The sequence below is a fragment of the Sinohyriopsis cumingii genome, chromosome 13, assembly GCF_028554795.1.
Source record: "Sinohyriopsis cumingii isolate HCF-2022 chromosome 13, ASM2855479v2, whole genome shotgun sequence".
NCBI lineage: Eukaryota > Metazoa > Mollusca > Bivalvia > Unionida > Unionidae > Sinohyriopsis > Sinohyriopsis cumingii.
The window spans coordinates 80,284,043-80,305,920 of record NC_142973.1 but is presented as its reverse complement, the minus strand read 5'-3'; the positions used below and the strand labels follow the sequence as shown (position 1 = coordinate 80,305,920).

Here is a 21,878-nt window from a genome sequence, read left to right as displayed (position 1 = left end):
CAAACGCCGTTCATGGGTGGTACTGTTACTAAAGCAGAATAATAACTTAGATCAACTGTAAATATATTAAAATATTTTAATTACCTCTTGTTGGTTCATCATTTCACTTAGTTTCTATTCCACATTAGTTTCCATGAGCCGGTAGCTGAATGGCTTAGCGTTCATGTGAATGGTATTGCTAACCATGGATTTGTAGTGCCCTTCTTTTATCATTAAAACTATCTTTCATGTTTAAATCATAAGTATGTATTATATTGATTTAATCATTGTGAAGAAAAAGAGAAACTAATAAAGAAAACAATCAACTTATCAATATGCAAAGGTGAATGTGAACAGCCACAAAAGGCATAGAACTACATTTTGTAGTGGACACACTCGGGGATGTAGGGAGTTCATTCACTTGGTCAATTCACAGTTGCCTGTAGTCAGTCTTAACTCTGCTTAAAGGGCAAATATATGTATTTGTATGTGATATAAATAAAATATATGTACAGTATGTACACTGTATCAATGATAAACCACTCTTATAAATTTTTCATTAAAAGGAAACTTGGTAAGCCCAATTGTTTCCTTTTAATGAAAAATGTACACATCTCGTGGTATATATCATTGATACATCATACATATATATATATATATATACACACACACACACCCTGATTTGATCTGCAGGCTATTACTACTGAACTGCAGAAAGTAGAAAAGACTGCATGTAATTAAGTCTAAATTGCATTATCCAATGGATTTTAAAGACAAGAACTTGGTGTATTTTTTATTTAATGTGTGTGGTGATCTGTGTGTACCATGTTTTGTTTTGTAAGTATATTAAATACTTCAGAGACAACAGATTGTATTTGCTTTTTATTCAGATTTGAATTTCAAGTCATTTGCTATAGCATGATATGAAAATATATTTTATTCTAATTTTGATGAATTTTTTTGTGCATCACATCCACTGACCTCCCTTGGGACCTCAAAACACACGTTTTGACTCTAGCCCCCCCCCCCACTGTCTGGGAGTATGGCATATAAGAAGATGGAGCACCAGTCAAATCCATATGTCAACAATGACAAGAACAGTCCAAGATAGAAAGTTTCTATAATGACGGATCACCAGTAAAATCCAGGCGTCAACAATAACAAGAACCGTCAAGATAGAAAGTTTCTACAATGATTTTGTATAAGTGGGCCATGAGTAACATTACCAGGCCATTAGTAACATTACCAGGCCATGAGTAACATTACCAGGCCATGAGTAACATTACCAGGCCATGAGTAACATTACCAGGCCATGAGTAACATTACCAGGCCATGAGTAACATTACCAGGCCATGAGTAACATTACCAGGCCATGAGTAACATTACCAGGCCATGAGTAACATTACCAGGCCATGAGTAACTGAATGAATTTACTCAATCATGCACATTCATTTTACTGACATTTTTTAAATATTAAATTAGACTGTATTAGAGTCGTCATGATACTCATATCACTCTTCACCACAAAAAAAGTTTGTATGAATTAATCAGATATAAAGTGTTTGAAATAATATTTATTACAGATGTGAGAGAATTGCCTCAGTTCCGCAAGGCTGTCATTTTGTCGTTAACCCTGTAGACAGATGCTGCCAGAAACTGATGTGTGATCCCACAGCCACTCAGCTTGGATCTTGCAAGGACAACATCAATAATTGTGACCAATTTATGTATGCCTGCACAGGACAGTACAGAGATTGGGCCACTCAGAACTGTGCCAAAACATGTCACATCTGTGATGGAGGTGAGTCAGTAACAGAACTGTACCTAACATGGTCTTCTTTTTTGCTTAAGGTGTTTGATGATCTGTAACAAAACCACATCAAGACAGGGTTAGGGTAAGTCAATATCAGAACACTGCCAAGACTTGTCACATCTGTATTGGGGGTGAGTCAGTAATAGGACTGTCCAAAGGCATGCCACAGTGCATCTGTAACAGGACTGTCCCATTTAGAATGTGCATGAGTCATTAACAAAACGGTGTCAAGATCTAGCAAATCTGGGATGAAACCAAGTTACTGTTGAAAACTATGTCAAAAGATAGTACCAAAGCTGTGTAAAAACCTGTCACATCTGTGATGGAGGTGAGCCAGTGTGGTAACATTTGTCATGTCTGTGATCGAATTGAGTTACAGGAACAGAACTGTTCCAAGATAATTAAAAAATTACAGGTGTGTCAATGACTGATTATTTTCAGAAACATATACATGTGATGGATATGACTCACCATCTTCAGCATTTTGCAAACAAAGTCACATCTGTGATTAGTTCAAATTACAGATGTCACTCCTCACACAAAAAAGGTGTAATTGTTGTTAGCTTAATTATTGATCTTTATATCAGGTCATCTCATAGACAGTTTGACAATTTCTGCCCATGCCACTGTTCTCTCCAGTTTCAAAACTGTATTAAATTTAGGCTGACAGTAGTATGGAAAATATTGCTGAACAAACAAACTGAGTGATTTCATGTCTCTGATTTATTTGGCATGAAGATAAATAACTAAACTAATTACGATGTCTAGATAGTCCTAAATAAAGATGGTGCCAGTCAATCATCTTAAAAATCTTGTTATTGCTATTCCTTCTGAATAGATGGTCATATCAACATTTGGTTTTCACTGAAAGACTTCTGAAAGTTCTAAGTGAACTTGATCCCAATTTTACTTATAATATGGCCACCATGGCAGCCATCTTGAAAATTTTGTTAATCACTATTCCTTTTGAAAGGATGGTCATATCAACATGGGTTTTTTACTAAGACTTCTTATGATGTTACTGGTCCTAAACATAAATGGTGCCAATCTTACACCCTGTATGACTAACCATGGCAGCCATCATAAAAATCTTACCACAGTGATACTGGAAGAAGAAGTCATATTAGTGTAATGTTTTCACCAGAAGAGTTCTTATAATGTCCATTTTGACTTAAATGAAAATGGTACCAGTCTGACATTCTATATGGCAACCACAGCAGCCATCTTAAAACATTTGCTATCATTATTTATCCTGAAATGAAAGCAATATCTTGAAAATATTGTTACCTATGCAACTGAATGGCTATATCAACATGTGGTTTTCACTTCTTATGATACCTAGTTGGTCCTAAATGAAAATGGTACCAGTTATACTTCCAATATGGCTGCCTTGACGATGGTCATAAAAAGAAAGTTGTGTTGTCACTGCTTCCCTAATGGATGATCATTATGATGAGCTTTTCACCAAAACATTTCTAATAATGTCTACTTTGCCCTAAACATGTCACACTAAAAACACGATTTGTTACTCCCAAACCTCACCCCCCCCCACATGGTCGTGTTTAAAAAATAATGGATTTTAGTAATCTTTGGGGAAAAAATAGAATTAAAACCACTTCATTATATGACCATAGAATCTATAAATGGTAAAACAGTCCTGCTTAGAGTTTATATAAAATTATCCTTGGGTCTGGTTTTACAGCAATTTGTCATAGAGGCAAGTAAAGGCAAGGAAGTCCAATATAAACAACCACCATTTCAGGTACTTAATTGGCTGGCAGTAGCTAGGGTGATGTGTTAAGTCCTTTAAAGACTGCTTTGGGGGAGCCCATTGCGCTAATTTGCATTATTAAACTTCACAAAGTAGAACACCTCAAATTCTTTTAAGTTATAGATAAATCAAAGAGATGCTAGCTTCATTTTTAAGAACAAAAGTTATTACACATCATTGAATTGAATGATAAGTCATCTGTGTTAAAGATTATTTGCAAGTTTGTGAACAATTGCAACATTTCTTGGAAGTCCGATTTTACTCCATATATAAAATGCAAAGCATGATTATTTCAATTGTCAGAATAGTGTTCAAGTGTGATTCATTTTTAAAGGTGATTCTGGAAGTAATAAGCTGTCAAAAATGAAATCAAAATATGACAAAAATATTTTTCAGAACTCCTAGTTGATAGTGTTTTTCTTTGTGAAGTACAGCAGCAAGGGGAAACATAATTCTTTGCACTTTCTGCAAAACAGTATATTGACATAACACATTCTGGAGTGTATGATATCCATGAAAATAGCAGCACTACCTGCATGAAATATATTTGACCTTTTGACCTGAACATTCAGACTAGTCCTCATTAATTATCTTAATCTTGCTAAATACTAATTATTAATTAACCCATGATTTTCAGGATGATTTTATCCATAAAATAGATTGAGTGAAAGATAATAATAATCATGGACAGAGGCATTTATCACTACTGTATTATGCAAAAATTGCCCACCTTTACTGGACAGAGGCATTTATCACTCCTGTATTACATGTAAATTCCCCACCTGTACTGGACAGAGGCATTTTATCACTACTGAATTACATGTAAATTCCCCACCTGTACTGGACAGAGGCATTTTATCACTACTGTATTACATGTAAATTCCCCACCTGTACTGGACAGAGGAATTTATCACTACTCTATTATGTGTAAATTACTGGACAGAGGCATTTATCACTAATGTATTACGTGTAAATTCCCCACCTGTACTGGACAGAGGAATTTATCACTACTGTATTACATGTAAATTCCCCACCTGTACTGGACAGAGGCATTTATCACTACTGTATTATGTGTAAATTCCCCACCTGTACTGGACAGAGGCATTTATCACTACTGTATTATGTGTAAATTCCCCACCTGTACTGGACAGAGGAATTTATCACTACTCTATTATGTGTAAATTACTGGACAGAGGCATTTTATCACTACTGTATTACATGTTAATTCCCCACCTGTACTGGACAGAGGCATTTATCACTACTGTATTATGTGTAAATTCCCCACCTGTACTGGACAGAGGCATTTATCACTACTCTATTACATGTAGATTCCCCACCTGTACTGGACAGAGGCATTTATCACTACTGTATTACATGTAAATTCCCCACCTGTACTGGACAGAGGCATTTATCACTACTGTATTATGTGTAAATTCCCCACGTGTACTGGACAGAGGCATTTATCACTACTGTATCACATGTAAATTCCCCACCTGTACTGGACAGAGGCATTTATCACTACTGTATTATGTGTAAATTCCCCACCTGTACTGGACAGAGGCATTTATCACTACTCTATTATGTGTAAATTCCCCACCTGTACTGGACAGAGGCATTTATCACTACTCTATTATGTGTAAATTCCCCACCTGTACTGGACAGAGGCATTTATCACTACTCTATTATGTGTAAATTCCCCACCTGTACTGGACAGAGGCATTTATCACTACTCTATTATGTGTAAATTCCCCACCTGTACTGGACAGAGGCATTTATCACTACTCTATTATGTGTAAATTCCACATTAAGCTTAAAAATACTATGGCCCCTCCCCCACTTCCCCCCAGTGAAATAGTCAGTCCCAAATACGATATGTATTAATTTGTTCAGTGAGATAAATATATCTCATGGTCAAACTGCACCATCAGATACAGTTATGACAATGCTTACATTATGGTGTTAAGAATAACTCAGTTATTACAGTGCTTGCTTATGGTGTCAAGAATAACTCAGTTATAACAATGCTTGCTTATGGTGTCAAGAATAACTCAGTTATGACAATGCTTACATTATGGTATCAATGATAACATTTATGACAATACTTAAATTATGGTGTCAAGAATAACTCATTTATAACAATGCTTGCTTATGGTGTCAAGAATAACTCAGTTATGACAATGCTTACATTATGGTATCAATGATAACATTTATGACAATACTTAAATTATGGTGTCAAGAATAACTCATTTATAACAATGCTTACTTATGGTGTCAAGAATAACTCAGTTATGACAATGCTTACATTATGGTATCAATGATAACAGTTATGACAATGCTTAAATTATGGTGTCAAGAATAACTCAGTTATAACAATGCTTGCTTATGGTGTCAAGAATAACTCAGTTATGACAATGCTTACATTATGGTATCAATGATAACAGTTATGACAATGCTTAAATTATGGTGTCAAGAATAACTCAGTTATAACAATGCTTGCTTATGGTGTCAAGAATAACTCAGTTATGACAATGCTTACATTATGGTATCAAGGATAACAGTTATGACAATGCTTACATTATGGTGTCAAGAATAACTCAGTTATAACAATGCTTGCTTATGGTGTCAAGAATAACTCAGTTATGACAATGCTTACATTATGGTATCAAGGATAACAGTTATGACAATGCTTACATTATGGTGTCAAGAATAACTCAGTTATAACAATGCTTGCTTATGGTGTCAAGAATAACTCAGCTATGACAATGCTTACATTATGGTATCAAGGATAACAGTTATGACAATGCTTACATTATGGTGTCAAGAATAACTCAGTTATAACAATGGTAGTCAAGAATAACTTGGTTCTGCCCTGATTCACTAAGAGAACCTTGGGCTAGAGTACCATTCAGTCCCTAGTGAGTACAAAGATGAACACTAATGACACTTGCATCACCTTCAAACCCCCCCCACCCATAGAGACTATGCTGTCTCATATTAAGCCTGTATATATCCAATGGGATTTAACTAGGTGTATGATTTTATTTAATGTCAATTTGGTTTTGGTTATTGGAGTGTTTGTATACATGCATATGTATATAGTAATTATATTTGATAGTACTATGTGTTTCTTTTTAAGTACCTTAAATGCCTTGAAGAAAACAGACAAGTTGATTTCTTTTATTCAGATTTAAATTACCTAAATTAAATTATAGCTTATTTTCAGTTTGATAATTTGCCTTTTGTTTTGTTTGGTAATGCATGTTACCTCCCCATCCTCATCCTCAGAACACACTTTTTGAGACTAAAAAATCCACCAGCACTGTCAGGGAATATGGCAGGTTATGAAGAAGTATGCCAAGCTGTCATCCAATATGTGCACCATAGCAGCTAATTGGAAAATCTTGTTTTAGCTGAAGAATATCAGAAATAGCTTTAACACTCAACAGTTAAAAGGAAGAAATGGTCTTATTTTTAATTCCTTTAATTCATTTTTGTCAGTAGAGCATCAATCCGTTCATTGGACTCTTGCTTTTTCTTTTAGGGAGGCTGGATTCAGAAGCAGAATAGGGTAATATCCTAATGTTGATGTGATCAGGTAAATATTTTCAGAGAAACATAATTTATTAAAACATTTCATTTCAGGTCAACAGACTGTGAGCACCACCTCAGGTCCATGCATAGACAAGATCCCCAACTGTGCCCAGTATGGAACCTCTGCTTGCACAGGACAGTTTATGTCATGGGCTACACTTAACTGCCCTGTCTTCTGCAACCTATGTGGTCAGTATATTCTTCCATCCTCCTCTCTCTCCAGTAACTTTCTTGGCATGGACATTGGACCCCTCTGTTACTGCACAGTATGTCTTTCTCAGTCACTCATAGTGAAAGAAATACGAAGTTTATTGTGTTCAGCACAACAGTTGTATGCTACATATGGAATCAGAATTAAAGATACAATCCAGAGCATTGTTCACAAAGTAGCTTGGCTGGTTAAGCATTGTTCACACAGTAGCTTAGCTGGTTGAGCATTAAAATTTCACACAGTAGCTTAGCTGGTTGAGCATTGTTCACACAGTAGCTTGGCTGGTTGAACATTGTTCACACAGTAGCTTAGCTGGTTGAGCATTGTTCACACAGTAGCTTTTCTGGTTAAGCATTGTTCACACAGTAGCTTGGCTGGTTGAGCATTGTTCACACAGTAGCTTGGCTGGTTGAGCATTGTTCACACAGTAGCTTGGCTGGTTGAGCATTGTTTACACAGTAGCGTAGCTGATAAAGTATTGGACTTGTGATCCAAGGGTTATGGGTTCAGTTCACCCAGCAAACCCAGGTTGTCTGCCAGTGTGGAAAGGGAATTATCTCTCCTTCCTCTGCATAACATGACCAACAATATATCAAATATGTCCTTAAAGAACAAAACAAAAATTTAAATTTTACTTTCAACAATTTTGCAGCACATTTATACTGACTGTTTCGAGTACAATGTTGTATGTATTTAACAGGGAATCATTCAAACGATTTGACTGTTTATTTTACCATTTGAATATCTTGGTAGTTTGTACCTGTGTATAATTACATCACAGACTGGGATATGACTTATTATTTTGTACATTGGGATATATGTTGTTTGCTTGAATTCATAAGACAGAAGATCTATGCTGCTACAGAATTACGGATCATCTTTTTGAATTTGTACTAATTCTTATCTAAGTCATTTGAGACCTTGAAATTATATTTGAAATCCTTTAATTCAATGGTTAGTACTAATGTACAAGTATATTATACTTCGTTGTATGTGACTGGGTGGGACATAATGCTAAATGTCTGCGGCATGATGCCAAAGTGGTAGACCTCACTATAAACTGCTAAATGTCTGTTTCATGATGCCAAAGTGGTTGACCTCACTATAAAATGCTACACTGCAGACATAGCGATATGGCTGAGAAATTGTTAAAGCTACGTTGAAAGTCCAAATCACACACACACACACACTCTTCATTGTAAGAGTTTCATTCATGACAAGGCTGATTGCTAAGTTGCTAAGCTGAAATTAACAACTAAGCAGGTCAAGAATGAATGAGGGTCACATAAAGTTTGTAATTCAAAGTGAAATAGCCCTATGGAGAACTAATATGTGCACTCTAGCATTTGATTGGTTCAGTGAGATTTAAAGGTCAGAACAGGGCTGTTTGTATATGTTGATGACCAAGTTATATTGAAAGGGAATAATATTCAAATTATCCTAGAAATTATTGTGAATCAGAGATTGTTTATTTGAATGCAAGTGGATGCTATATAATGAACATACGCACCATTTATTTTATTCTTGCATATTTGCACCAGTGTTTATAAAAGCCATTGCAAGGAAACTAGTGATTTACAAGATTACATTGAAGTAAAAACATTTGGATTAATAGTTCTGTTAAATTCAGTTGTGTTATGGTAACACATAAGTCTTATGTTACATGTTTAGGCTCAAATAAACAGTAACACAAGAAAAAGTGACAACAGCAAGCTTTAAAAAGAATATAATAATTTATTTTCCTGGAAAAATTCTGTACAAATGAAAAAATATGAACTTACAATTTTAAGAATCAAATCCAAAAATAATCTAAGAATAATCCACGACTAAATTTTTTTAAGTCCTAATAACAAAATATTCTAATGATTTCAAGTTCGAGTCCTGAGGAAGAATCAAGGATGGAAGACAATGACATATGCTGTAACCTGTAGTGCTGAAGTCTACAGTTTCTTGTAGAAACAAGAATTATCACTCCAGTTTTGGAAATCCAAATAAATTTTTATAAAAACTGTCCTTGTTTAACAATTTCACATGAGCACACATATTTTCCATGAAAAAGAATTAATCATTTTGAATCCAAGTAATCTGCAATAATGCCAAACAGCACAACATACAACTTCCTGCATAAGAAAAAAGCCCAGCTTCCACTGAGAATCTCCAAAACAATGGTTATATCGTATTCCAAACTGCAAAATGGAGGTCACATGATCATGTTCAAGAACCATGTTGAAATTATGTACTTGTTAAAGATCACATACACCCAGTGTGGCCTTGACAACAACCAATCATTTTACTCTAAGAAATAAAAAAATAAAAAAAATTACATCTTAAAAACATAGTCCCATCAAGACCTTGACAACAACCAATCATTTTAAAATAAAAATGGAACTTATTTACGTGGTTGTTACTGATTTTGAATCAAGGTCAGGATGCAGATCAACACCTGGTTGTTTACAAAATGAACAGTCAAGGTCAAATTATTTTCTGGAAAAAGTATCTCCAGTGAATACATTTACATTACAATAGCATGTAATAAAAAATTTAAAAAATTAAAACCGACAAACAAACAATTAAATTAAAATAAATATATATTAGATCAGATATAACCAAATCAATTATACATAACAAGCATTCTAGAAGATTCCTTTAAAATGCCTTGGAACAGTTTCCAGGTCAGTGAGAAATTTATAGGATTAGGATTATAGGATCATATTCTAAGAATTTATACATTGCAAATTGTTTTTAATTCTTTCACTCTGATTTTATATTTTGTATAAATAAGTATGCATTTTGGAAAATTTGAATGCTTGTTTGGCTTTTACATAATCATGTTTTTTGAGTTTAAGCCCTTAGTCATAACAATAAATTTCAACTGTAATTTGGGATCTATGCTGTTTGTTTGAATTCATAAGATAGACAGTGTATATGTAACAATTATAGTTTGGTGTCCATGCTGTTGCTTGAATTTGTAACATAGATATATTATACATTGCAATTATACATTGGGATCTTTTCTGTTTGTTGAATTCATAAAATAGATGGTGTATATACTGTAATTGTCCATTGGGATATATACTGTTTGCTTGAATTCATAAGATAGCCAGGTTATATATTGCAGTTGCACATTGAGATCTATGCTATTTGCTCGTATTCATAAGATATAGTGTATTTACTGGAGTTGTACATTGGGATATATACTGTTTGCTTGAATTCATAAGATAGTTGGGTACATTGCAAATTGTACATTGGGATATATACTGTTTGCTTGAATTCATAAGATAGTTGGGTACATTGCAAATTGTACATTGGGATATATACTGTTTGCTTGAATTCATAAGATAGTTGGGTACATTGCAAATCGTACATTGGGATATATACTGTTTGCTTGAATTCATAAGATAGTTGGGTACATTGCAAATTGTACATTGGGATATATACTGTTTGCTTGAATTCATAAGATAGATGGGGACATTGCAAATTGTACATTGGGATATATATTGTTTGCTTGAATTCATAAGATAGTTGGGTACATTGCAAATTGTACATTGGGATATATACTGTTTGCTTGAATTCATAGATAGATGGGTACATTGCAAATTGTACATTGGGATATATACTGTTTGCTTGAATTCATTAGATAGTTGGGTACATTGCAAATTGTACATTGGGATATATACTGTTTGCTTGAATTCATAAGATAGATAGTGTAGACTCATATCTGCAGCTGCATTATACCAAGGCAGGTCTTGGCTGGTATTCGCAAAATGTTTCAGTGCAAAACACAAACTAAAAATTCAGATAATTTCTTACTCTAATAATAATACAGACTTTATTTAGGGTAGGTAAATCAATTACAAATTAGCACTAATGAAATAGACTTTTATCTAACAAGGGTAGGTAAATCAGTTACAAATTAGCACTAATGATATAGACTTTATCTAACAAGGGTAGGTAAATACATTACAAATTAGCACTAATGATACAAACTTTATCTAACAAGGTAGGTAAATAAGTTACAAATTAGCACTAATAATACAGACTTTATCTAACAAGGGTAGGTAAATCAATTACAAATTAGCACTAATGATATAAACTTCATCTAACAAGGGTAGGTAAATCAGTTACAAATTAGCACTAATAATACAGACTTTATTTAACAAGGGTAGGTAAATCAGTCATTTACCAGATAGAACTGATAATACACACTTTATTTAATGGGAGTGATTGATTTAGTTAGCAGATATATATATATAAAGAGAGAGAGACAGACAGACAGACAGACAGACAGACAGTTTAATCACTACCTTTCTTACACAACACACACATGCACATTCATGTGTATACACATTACAGATGTAGCTTAATTAAAAATACGTATAAATTGTATTCATGGTTACAGATGTAGAATAACTAAAAACACATATAAATTGTATTCATGATTACACATGTAGAATAACTAAAAACACATATAAATTGTATTCATGATTTCCAATGTAGACTAATTAAAAACACGTATAAATTTTATTCATGATTACAGATGTAGACTAATTAAAAACACATATAAATTGTATTCATGATTAGAGATGTAGAATAACTAAAAACACGTATAAATTGTATTCATGATTACAAATGTAGACTAATTAATAACATGTATAAATTTTATTCATGATTTCAGATGTAGACTAATTAAAAACACACATAAATTGTATTCATGATTACAGACATACCATAATTACTTTTGTTGTAATTAAACTTAAATAATCAAACCAAAGTAAATTATTGTTAATTAGAATGGAAAGAATTTTGCCCTTGGAAGACACTTTCAATTTTTCATTATTAGAGAAACGGGTAAAGTCATCTGTTAATAATTTTGATCTTTTTCTGTGTGGTTATTAATGAAACTTTTGATTCGTCTTCAGTTACATCCATGCTGTATTTCTTACTCCACATTTGAAGATTACTTTGTAGTTTATTTTTACAGCTGTGCTTGGCAAATGAAGTAGACTCTTCAGCATGTAGATTAGTTGATAATGCTTTATTTCATGTCTTTAGGAGACGGTCACTCATGAAACTAACAAGACAAAGATGGTCCAGGTATAGATATTAGTGGCACACCACTGTTGGTTCTTTTACATTCAGATATGTGTCCATTTAAAACCACTTTTGAAATTTGTCATTTAAGTATGAATAAAACTGTGTGTGATAATTGTCATAAAGATTGGGGTTTTCCTATGAAAATTTCATCATCAATATGATCGGAAATTTCAAAAACATTATTCAATAAACAATTCTAACTTCTTTTCCTTAATCAAAGGCCCACAGCCATTTATCAGCCATTGATATTAGTGCGACTTCACATGTATAATTTGGCCTAAAACTTTATTAGTTATCATGGAGAAGTTTTTGGTTATTGGCATAAATTCTAAATGATTTATGTACATATTTTTTAATTTATTTTTGTTTTAAGTCCTCTTTTGTCCATGCCAATGTGGAGTTGAATTTTCAGTTTTCCATAAATTGGGAAATTTACCAGGTGTTGATTTGAAAAACCTTGGTCCTATCACATCAGTTGCTTTGTTATTTTGTTATGTTGGTGTTTTGTAAATATTTTAGAACAAATATTAAATTTATTTAAGGAATTTCAAATCTATCATGTTCTGGTAAATATTCCAAGCAAAATCAAAATCCTATGAACTCTGAGTGATCTGGTATAGTTTTAGGTTAATTTGCAAATAGTTGTTAAAAATTGTTGCCATTTGTAAAGAATAAATGGTGTGTAAACCTGGAAAGAGTCATTGGTGCATAAACTGTCAGTGTTCATCATTGTATTTGTAAGAGTTATTGATGTACAAACTGTCAGTGTTCATTGATGGAGCATCAGTGTTTTTGTATAAGCTGTCATTGTTCAGTGATGGAATATCAGTGTTTTTGTAAGAGTTATTGATGTATAAGCTGTCATTGTTCAGTGATGGAATATCAGTGTTTTTGTAAGAGTTATTGACATATAAACAGTCATTGTTCAGTGATGATCAGTGTTTTTGTATAAACTGTCAAAGTTCAGTAATGGAATATCAGTGTTTTTGTAAGAGGTATTAATGTATAATCTGTCATGGTTCAGTGATGGAATATCAGTGTTTTTTTATAAACTGTCAATGTTCAGTGATGAAATAGAAGTGTATTTGTAATAAGAGTTATCCGAGTATAAACTGTCATTGTTCAGTGATGGAATATCAGTGTTTTGTTATAAACTGTCAATGTTTAGTGATGGAATATCTGTGGTTTTGCAAGAGGTATTGGTGTATAATCTGTCAATGTTCAGTGCTGGAATATCAGCACTTTTGTATAAACTGTCAGTGTTCAGTGATGGAATATCAGTGTATTTGTAATAAGAGTTTTTGGTGTATAAACTGTCAGTGTTCAGTGATGGAATATGTGTTTTTGTATAAAAACTGTCAATGTTCAGTAATGGAATATCAGTGTAATAAGAGTTATTGATGTATAATCTGTCAATGTTCAGTGATGGAATATCAGTGTATTTGTAATAAGAGTTATTGATATAGAATCTGTCAATGTTCAGTGATGGAATGTCAGTGTATTTGTAAGAAGAGTTATTGGTGTATAATCTGTCAATGTTCAGTGTTGGAATATCAGTGTATTTGTAATAAGAGTTATTGATGTACACTCTGTCAATGTTCAGTGATGGAATATCAGTGTATTTGTAATAAGAGTTATTGATGTACACTCTGTCAATGTTCAGTGATGGAATATCAGTGTATTTGTAAGAAGAGTTATTGGTGTATAAATTTTCAATGTTCAGTGATGGAATATCAGTGTTTTGGTAATAAGTGTTATTGGTGTATAATCTGTCAATGTTCAGTGATGGAATATTAGTATATTTGTAAGAAGAGTTATTTTTGTATAAATTGTCAATGTTCAGTGATGGAATATCAGTGTATTTGTAATAAGAGTTACTGATGTATAAACGGTCAATGTTCACTGATGGAATATTGGTGTTTTTTGATTTTCTAGATCCCAGTTCATTAAATACTTTCAAAATAGCTTTAGGATTGTTCTTATCATTAGTGTCACTTTGATTATAATGAAGTTAGGATGATGAAAAATTTAGGATATTCCTAACTTTGGTACCTTAGTAAAGAAACAAAAATTTCAACCATATATCAGAGCTGATATTAAGGTCTCTTTTTCAGACGTTTTTTTGAATACAGGGTCTGGGTTTGTGCAGTTCACAGTTCATTACATATTAAACATAACTACTTGTATATCTCTTTTCATTACAGGTGGTACAGGCACTGGCATTGGGACAGGAACAGGAATGACTGGTAGTGGGACAGGAACTGGGACAGGGACAGGAATGACTGGTGGTGGGACAGGAACTGGCACTGGGACAGGGACAGGAATGACTGGTGGTGGGACAGGAACTGGTGGATTTACAGGGTTTGGGCATTCAGGTAAATTTAACTGGCATATAAAGCATCTGATGCAAATGATGAAAGACGTCTATTTTAGTGTGCATTTACTGAGGTCAGTTACACATTATTCTGTAGCCTAAATTGTCCATTTCAAAGTTGTGACATGATTTTCACAATATTTACTGCAGTCTAAACTGTCCATTTGAAAGTTGTGTGACATGATTTCACAATATTTACTGCAGTCTAAATTGTCTATTTTAAAGTTGTGTGACCTGATTTTGACAGTATTTACTGCAGTCTAAATTGTCTATTTTAAAGTTGTGTGACCTGATTTTCACAATATTCTGCATCAATAAATGCATATATTTTACTCTCACAATATTTACTGCAGTCTAAATTGTCTATTTTAAAGTTGTGTGACCTGATTTCACAATATTTACTGCAGTCTAAATTGTCCATTTAAAAGTTGTGTGACATGATTTCACAATATTTACTGCAGTCTAAATTGTCCATTTCAAAGTTGTGTGACATGATTTCACAATATTTACAGCAGCCTAAATTGTCTATTTTAAAGTTGTGTGACCTGATTTTCACAATATTCTGCATCAATAAATGCATATATTTTACTCTCAGGCTATGACCTTTCACCTTTTAAGACATTTGTTAGTCAACTAGAATTGCATATGCCTCAAAATGAACCAGTGATACACTGGAAGAGTGATCACCTCCAGAATGAGTCTGTCTGGCAGAAATAAGGGTGTGCACTTGTTCAAAACAAAATTTTCCTATTTCATATATGTGACAGAAACAGTATTTCAAACCAGTAAATTTACAAACTTTGATAATTAGATTGGCTTCTAAACCAGTAGATATTTATCAGTATAAATTTTGTTTTATGGGGATTGAAAACAAAACAAGTGCTTTTTTCCATAATATTTTTTCTCTTCATACTTGAATAAAACAACCAGACTTGAACACAGATCAGATTCAAATTCTGATGAAAATTTTAAAATAATAATTAATATAAGTTGGTATATTGTCAATAATGAAAACAGAAGAGTTGTTTATAATATTTGTTTGCAAACACACACACACACACACACACACACACACACACACAAAATCACTGTCTGGAGACTACTGATGACATCCACTGTGATTAATAAGGTTCACACTTAACAGGATCTCAACAGTTCTCTTTTTAAGATTTCCCCTTGAATCACTTTGCATTTTGCCTAGCTTGGAAAATGTCCTCTCTGTATCAGCATCAGAATGACATAATGACAGAACAGCCAAGCTCTGTCTGCAAAGTTCCAACTTCAGTTTTCTTGTTGCTGGGTTTGTAAGGTTGCTGACTGCTCTCCAATAATTCTCCAAGCTTGTCTACCCAGAGGAGGTAGAACTCGACTTGGTCTTAAGATGTATTTCTGAACCTCATCCTCAAGGGCGTCTTTCTCTTCTTGGCCCTGATGTAAAAATCTGTTGGCAGGTTTCACCACTTTAAATAAAATAAAAAGTAGGTATTGATTTAGAATTGTAATAAGCATTAAAATTAATGCATGATGTATTTCTGCTGTTCAGAATAATGTATCCCTAATTTAAAATTAATTATCATATAATATATTTTAGGTGATATATTTTTGGGCTGGAAAGTAACACTGGTCAACAGTGAAATCATTACTGACTTGAAAAGGCCCTAATCTGTAGTATTTTGGTGTGCCGAACACGAATATAACCGTGAAAAATTTGTATTGGCTCTCGTTTTGAAGATATTCATATACCTCATTTTCTATGTTTCACTGTGTAAATTTCTCCAGTAGGACTGCAGCAACATCCGGAATAATGATGTAACATTGCATAATACCATCATGCTCACATCATCCACAGTTGATTGCATCATTTTCTGATGCAATGCAATACTAATGCCATGCGGCTGCTGAAGTAAGTTGACGTCAGCAGTGTACTATACATGTGTAGGCCTATTATACTAATGCCAGGCGGCTGCTGAAGCTGACGTAAGCAGTGTACTATATAAAGCCCAATCAGATAGGTTCAGCATTTAAAATATTTTAGACGTTGTGCGAGACAGTTCAAGCTACTGTTACATAAAACTTATTATTTTATCCATTTACTTACAATAAAGAACAGTAATGCCTCGAAAGTGTGTTAATACCGCGGACAATTTTTGCTATATTTGTGGGGAAGTGACATTTGCCAACCAGAAGAAAAGTATCAATTCTCAAGTGAAGAAGGCATATCATCTTTACTTCGGATGCAAGGTTGGTGACCAAGACAAGCCTTGGGCTCCGCATATATGCTGTGCTACATGTACAACACAGCTTTCACAGTGGTTGAATTGCAAAAGGTCATCAATGCCGTTTGCAGTCCCAATGGTGTGGAGACAGCCAAGCAACCACCTAAATGACTGTTACTTCTGCTTGGTTCCTCCTCTTTCCGGCGGAATAACGAAGCGAAAGAAGTCGAGAATAGTCTACCCAAACATTCCGTCTGCATTGAGACCAGTTCCACATGGTGAGGGACTTCCTATTCCAGAACCTCCAGCAGAATATTCTCTTGATTCATCTGACGAAGACAAAGGTGAGTCGACCTGTTCTTCTCCTGGTCCATCAGCATGCAGTGATCCAGATTTTCACTGTGGTGCATCATCAACCCCACACAGAATAACACAGGAAGAACTAAATGACCTGATTCGTGATTTGGACTTATCAAAGAACAAGGCAGAATTGTTAGGATCAAGACTCCAACAATGGAATCTTCTAGAAGAAGATGTCACAATTACTGCATATCGAAAGCGCCACCAGCAATTGGAGCCTTTCTTCAGAAAGGAAAGTAATCTGATATTCTGTTCCGATATTGAGGGCCTCATGAATGCTTTAAAAATCACTCATGACCCACAAGAATGGAGACTATTTGTGGACTCTTCGAAACTGAGTCTCAAGGCTGTGCTTTTGCACAATGGAAACATTCTTCCATCTATTCCAGTAGCGTATGCTGTCCACATGAAAGAGACATACGATAACTTAAGGCAGCTACTGAATTCCATTGAGTATAACAAGTACAGCTGGCACCTCTGTGGTGATTTGAAGGTAGTTGCCCTTTTAATGGGACTGCAGCAAGGATATACAAAATACATGTGTTTCTTATGCGAGTGGGATAGCCGAGCAAGGGAAATGCACTACATGAGGAAGGAATGGACTCACAGGCAGAATGTAGCCATTGGAGAGAAGAATATCCAACACCCAGCTCTGGTTGAGGCTCAGAAAATCTTGCTACCACCCCTTCACATCAAACTAGGTTTGATGAAGAACTTCGTGAAAGCCATTGACCGGACTTTGCCAGCATTCCGATACCTGCATGAAAAATTCCCTCGACTCAGCGAAGCAAAGATTAAAGAGGGAGTTTTTGTGGGTCCTCAGATTCGAGAGCTTTTCAAAGATGACTGGTTCAACAACTTGCTGGAAGGTGACGTGAAACAAGCATGGAATGCTTTTCGCCTAGTTTCTACAAACTTCCTCGGAAATGTTAGGGCAGAAAACTATAAGGAACTAGTAGAAGACATGTTGATGAAGTATAAGAAACTTGGCTGCAATATGTCTCTAAAGATTCACTTCCTTCATTCCCATTTGGATTTCTTTCCTAGCAACTGTGGTATTGTTAGTGATGAACACGGCGAACGTTTTCATCAAGATATCGCAACAATGGAACAAAGATACCAGGGAAAATGGTCCACTACAATGCTGGCTGACTACTGCTGGACACTCCTCAGAGATGCTCCCGAACAGCTGTACAAGAGACAGGCGAAGAAATCTAAGATGTAGTCAATGACTTGATTTTTTATAGGTAGGCTATTACAGTTGACCTTTTACTATTGGAATGCATTTCGTTATGTAAACATTAATTTCTTGCAGATTACAAAAAAACTAGAGCCAATTTTGCAATTTGACTGTCATATTCGTGTTCAGCACATAAAAATTGATAAGAATTGACTAATTTTATTTCAGTAACATGACTTTTGTAAAAATTTGTTGTCCAGTGTAATTAATGTGAATGAAAACTTGAAGGAATTTATAAAATACAAAAGATGCTTACCTCTGAAACACAATTCGGATTCAGGACCAATGCTGCCTGCCTGCACTAACTTGAACTCTGATATCCAGTCATCATTGAATTTGTTGTATATTTCTTAGCTGGTGGTTTCTTACATGTAGCATTGGCAGACAGCACATGTTTTGGCATTTTGACATGAATTTTAAAAATCTAAGAGCTGTTTTTAAATAATCCTCTTGAAACATTTTGAACAATACAGCAATTAAATAATCATTTTTTTATGGCTGATCTCTCCATTTCATCTTGGCTTTACCAATTTTCATCAAAGGCTCAGAAGAGGATGGTGGATTTCCTTTCATCCCATTATTACTTATAAAACCTCAAACTCCCCAAATTCCAACAATAAGGCAATCCATTAAAAGCTTGCTGTGTACACTTCTCTGCTGTTCTATTCCTATTTCATTACTGCACATCATCACACCAGTCATGATTCTAGTGGAACCTTTCCAGTCCCCAGCAGATTGGTTCTGGTGGAACCTTTCCAGTCCCCAGCTTGGTTGTGGCTGGTTATCCCCCCCCCAATTCTTTTATTTTTCAAAAGCAGTAGATTTAAACTATGGAAAGCTATGTGTGGTAGATGGTCCTTACAATGGTATTCTTAGACTACTGCCAGTAGAATCACATGTATGCTATTTTAAATGCTTCTCATTGATAAAGTTCCATTATACATTATGGTGAGTTACTTATATACCCTATTATAAGTCATCCTGACAGTAAATGCCCCCCTCCCCTTTAGGGCTTCAAAAACTTAATTTCTCTTTGACCCTTTTAAAAGTTCAGGTATACATTGCAAATCAAATCTGTCTGGTAGGGTTTACTTGGAGTTCACTTATTGTCATTGTTTCAGCAATGCATTTTGGAAAAATAAACAAGCTAAAGTCCCAGGATATATATATATATATATATATATATATATATATATATATATATATATATATATATATATATATATATATATACACACATACATACACACACACACACAAACCAGTGTTTTGAGATTTGACACACATTTGATCTATCTTCATGAAATAAAATCCATAATGCTTTGCATTTTAGATCTATTAAATCTGTTTATAGAATATATTCACTGAAGCTCATTGCAGATGAATTTAAAACTATAGGTAAATGGATATGGGAATTGGCAAGAGGTGGGGTTAAAAGACTAACATTATAACAGTTTGATTCACAGTCCGAGATGCTGATCTCATAGTTATGATGTGGTGGTGGGTGGGTAAAAATCCAGCTACTCCCATCTCCTTTCATGGTCAGTGTCTTGCACTGTTTGACTATTGACCCTTAACACTATAACCATTTACCAATAGTCTTACTTTCATTTGTAACTCTAGGTAATGTAAACTGTAAATGAACATGAAAATAGATTTAAAGAAAGGAAAATTGGTTACTCACATGTCTGGACAATAACGATTTTGCAACGTCACATCGAACTGATGAAAGCATCAAATTCAAGAGTCATACATATGTCAAACTAAAGAACACATCCTTTGCTTTGAATACTGAACTTCTACTCAGATTATATTTAGATAAAAGATTAAGATTATCTTCTACTCAGATGATATATGTCAATTTATATAAAAGATTAAGATTATCTTCTACTCAGATTATATATGCCAATTTATATAAAAGATTAAGTTATGCTGTGGAATGTTCAAACTTTAGATTGCCTACCATTGGTAGAATTATTTGTTTTTGATGTTGATGTGGCTATTACATTGCAGATGGAGAATCCCTGTTCCATAAATAGCTATGTAACAACAAGAATTAAATATGCTTCAGTAAGGGGCCTAAACTGATAGGAAATATCTTTAAAAAAACAAAATAAACAAATAAATAGTATTATAAAGAATTGCAATAATAAGAGATTAATGTTGTTTTTCCTGAGTTTATCATGGTATAAACTGTCAGTTGCTGACTCACAAAGCTTATATAATGCCCTTTGGGTGTGATTTGGCAGCTGACAGTTTATACCACAATAAACTCTGAAAAAACAACATGAAATTCTCAATTGAATGAGATTACTGTAGAGTTCATCACCAATCCAAGTGCACTGCCACAGAGGTTAGCATGCTGGACATGTTGCCAAAAAGGTGCAGGTTTGAATCTGACCATTCAATCGACCTTGATGTGTCCTTGGGCAAGGCTGTTACACTAATTGCCTCATTGGTAAAATAACCTACTGGTGTTGCTATGCTGTGAAACGCCAGATCTACATCAACAACAACCATCCTTAGCATTCAAGATTCCACACGACTGTCTTAAATGACTTGACCACCATATCTAATTAAATTTTCCTTCTATGCATTGCTCATTGAGATACCAAATCATTCCCTGGATGTTTGAGGTTTCTTGCCTTTTTTCAGTTCAATGGATCCATCTTCAATCCAACTGTGAAACTGTTTTGGCATATTTGCCTTAAATGAATTGTTTAAGCAAACAACCAATGGTTGCAGTACAGACTTAATGACACTAGAAATCACGGCTTGGTATGTTTGATATAAGAACAACTTCAGTTCACCGGCTGCAATGAATCTGCTCAAAATGTGTCCCACACAAGTAGTCTTTGGTTTTAAATTGCCTCATCTACCCATCCCTTAGGGTTAACAGTTACAACAACTCCACTTGGCATTTTTCTTAAAGCACAACCTTGCATTTAAACATGAGGAATGATTTCACTTTCAACTAAACTGTTTCATACCTTATTGAAATGTTCTTTATCATTTTCCAAAGACTTTTTTGACTTTTTTGTCATAGTTTTGTCACCAGTTTGGTGTACCATTAAATTTTCCAGCATATCAACATACACCACTCCCTCGATAACTCATGCCCTGATAACTTGCGATCCCACTTATAATGTGAGGTCAGGTGTGGATCCAATTTTTTAGCTAGAAAATACCCCCCAAATTGTTCCCTATTTGTTGAACTTGAAGAAAATCG

General features: G+C 34.3%; 1 protein-coding gene across 4 annotated transcripts in view; it reads left to right on the top strand.

Annotated features, from left to right (window-relative positions):
• The window catches only part of LOC149785889 (uncharacterized), a 243,980-nt gene that overhangs the window by 180,955 nt on the left and 41,147 nt on the right, over positions 1-21,878 (top strand). For 3 of the 4 annotated variants that reach the window (XM_089979882.1, XM_089979883.1, XM_089979880.1), the window contains 3 exons: positions 1,563-1,780; positions 7,206-7,343; positions 14,664-14,834. In XM_089979882.1, the coding sequence (XP_089836008.1) occupies positions 1,563-1,780; positions 7,206-7,343; positions 14,664-14,834 (527 nt within the window). The remainder of the gene's footprint in view (positions 1-1,562; positions 1,781-7,205; positions 7,344-14,663; positions 14,835-21,878) is intronic. The other variant, XM_089979881.1, reaches the window with a different exon arrangement.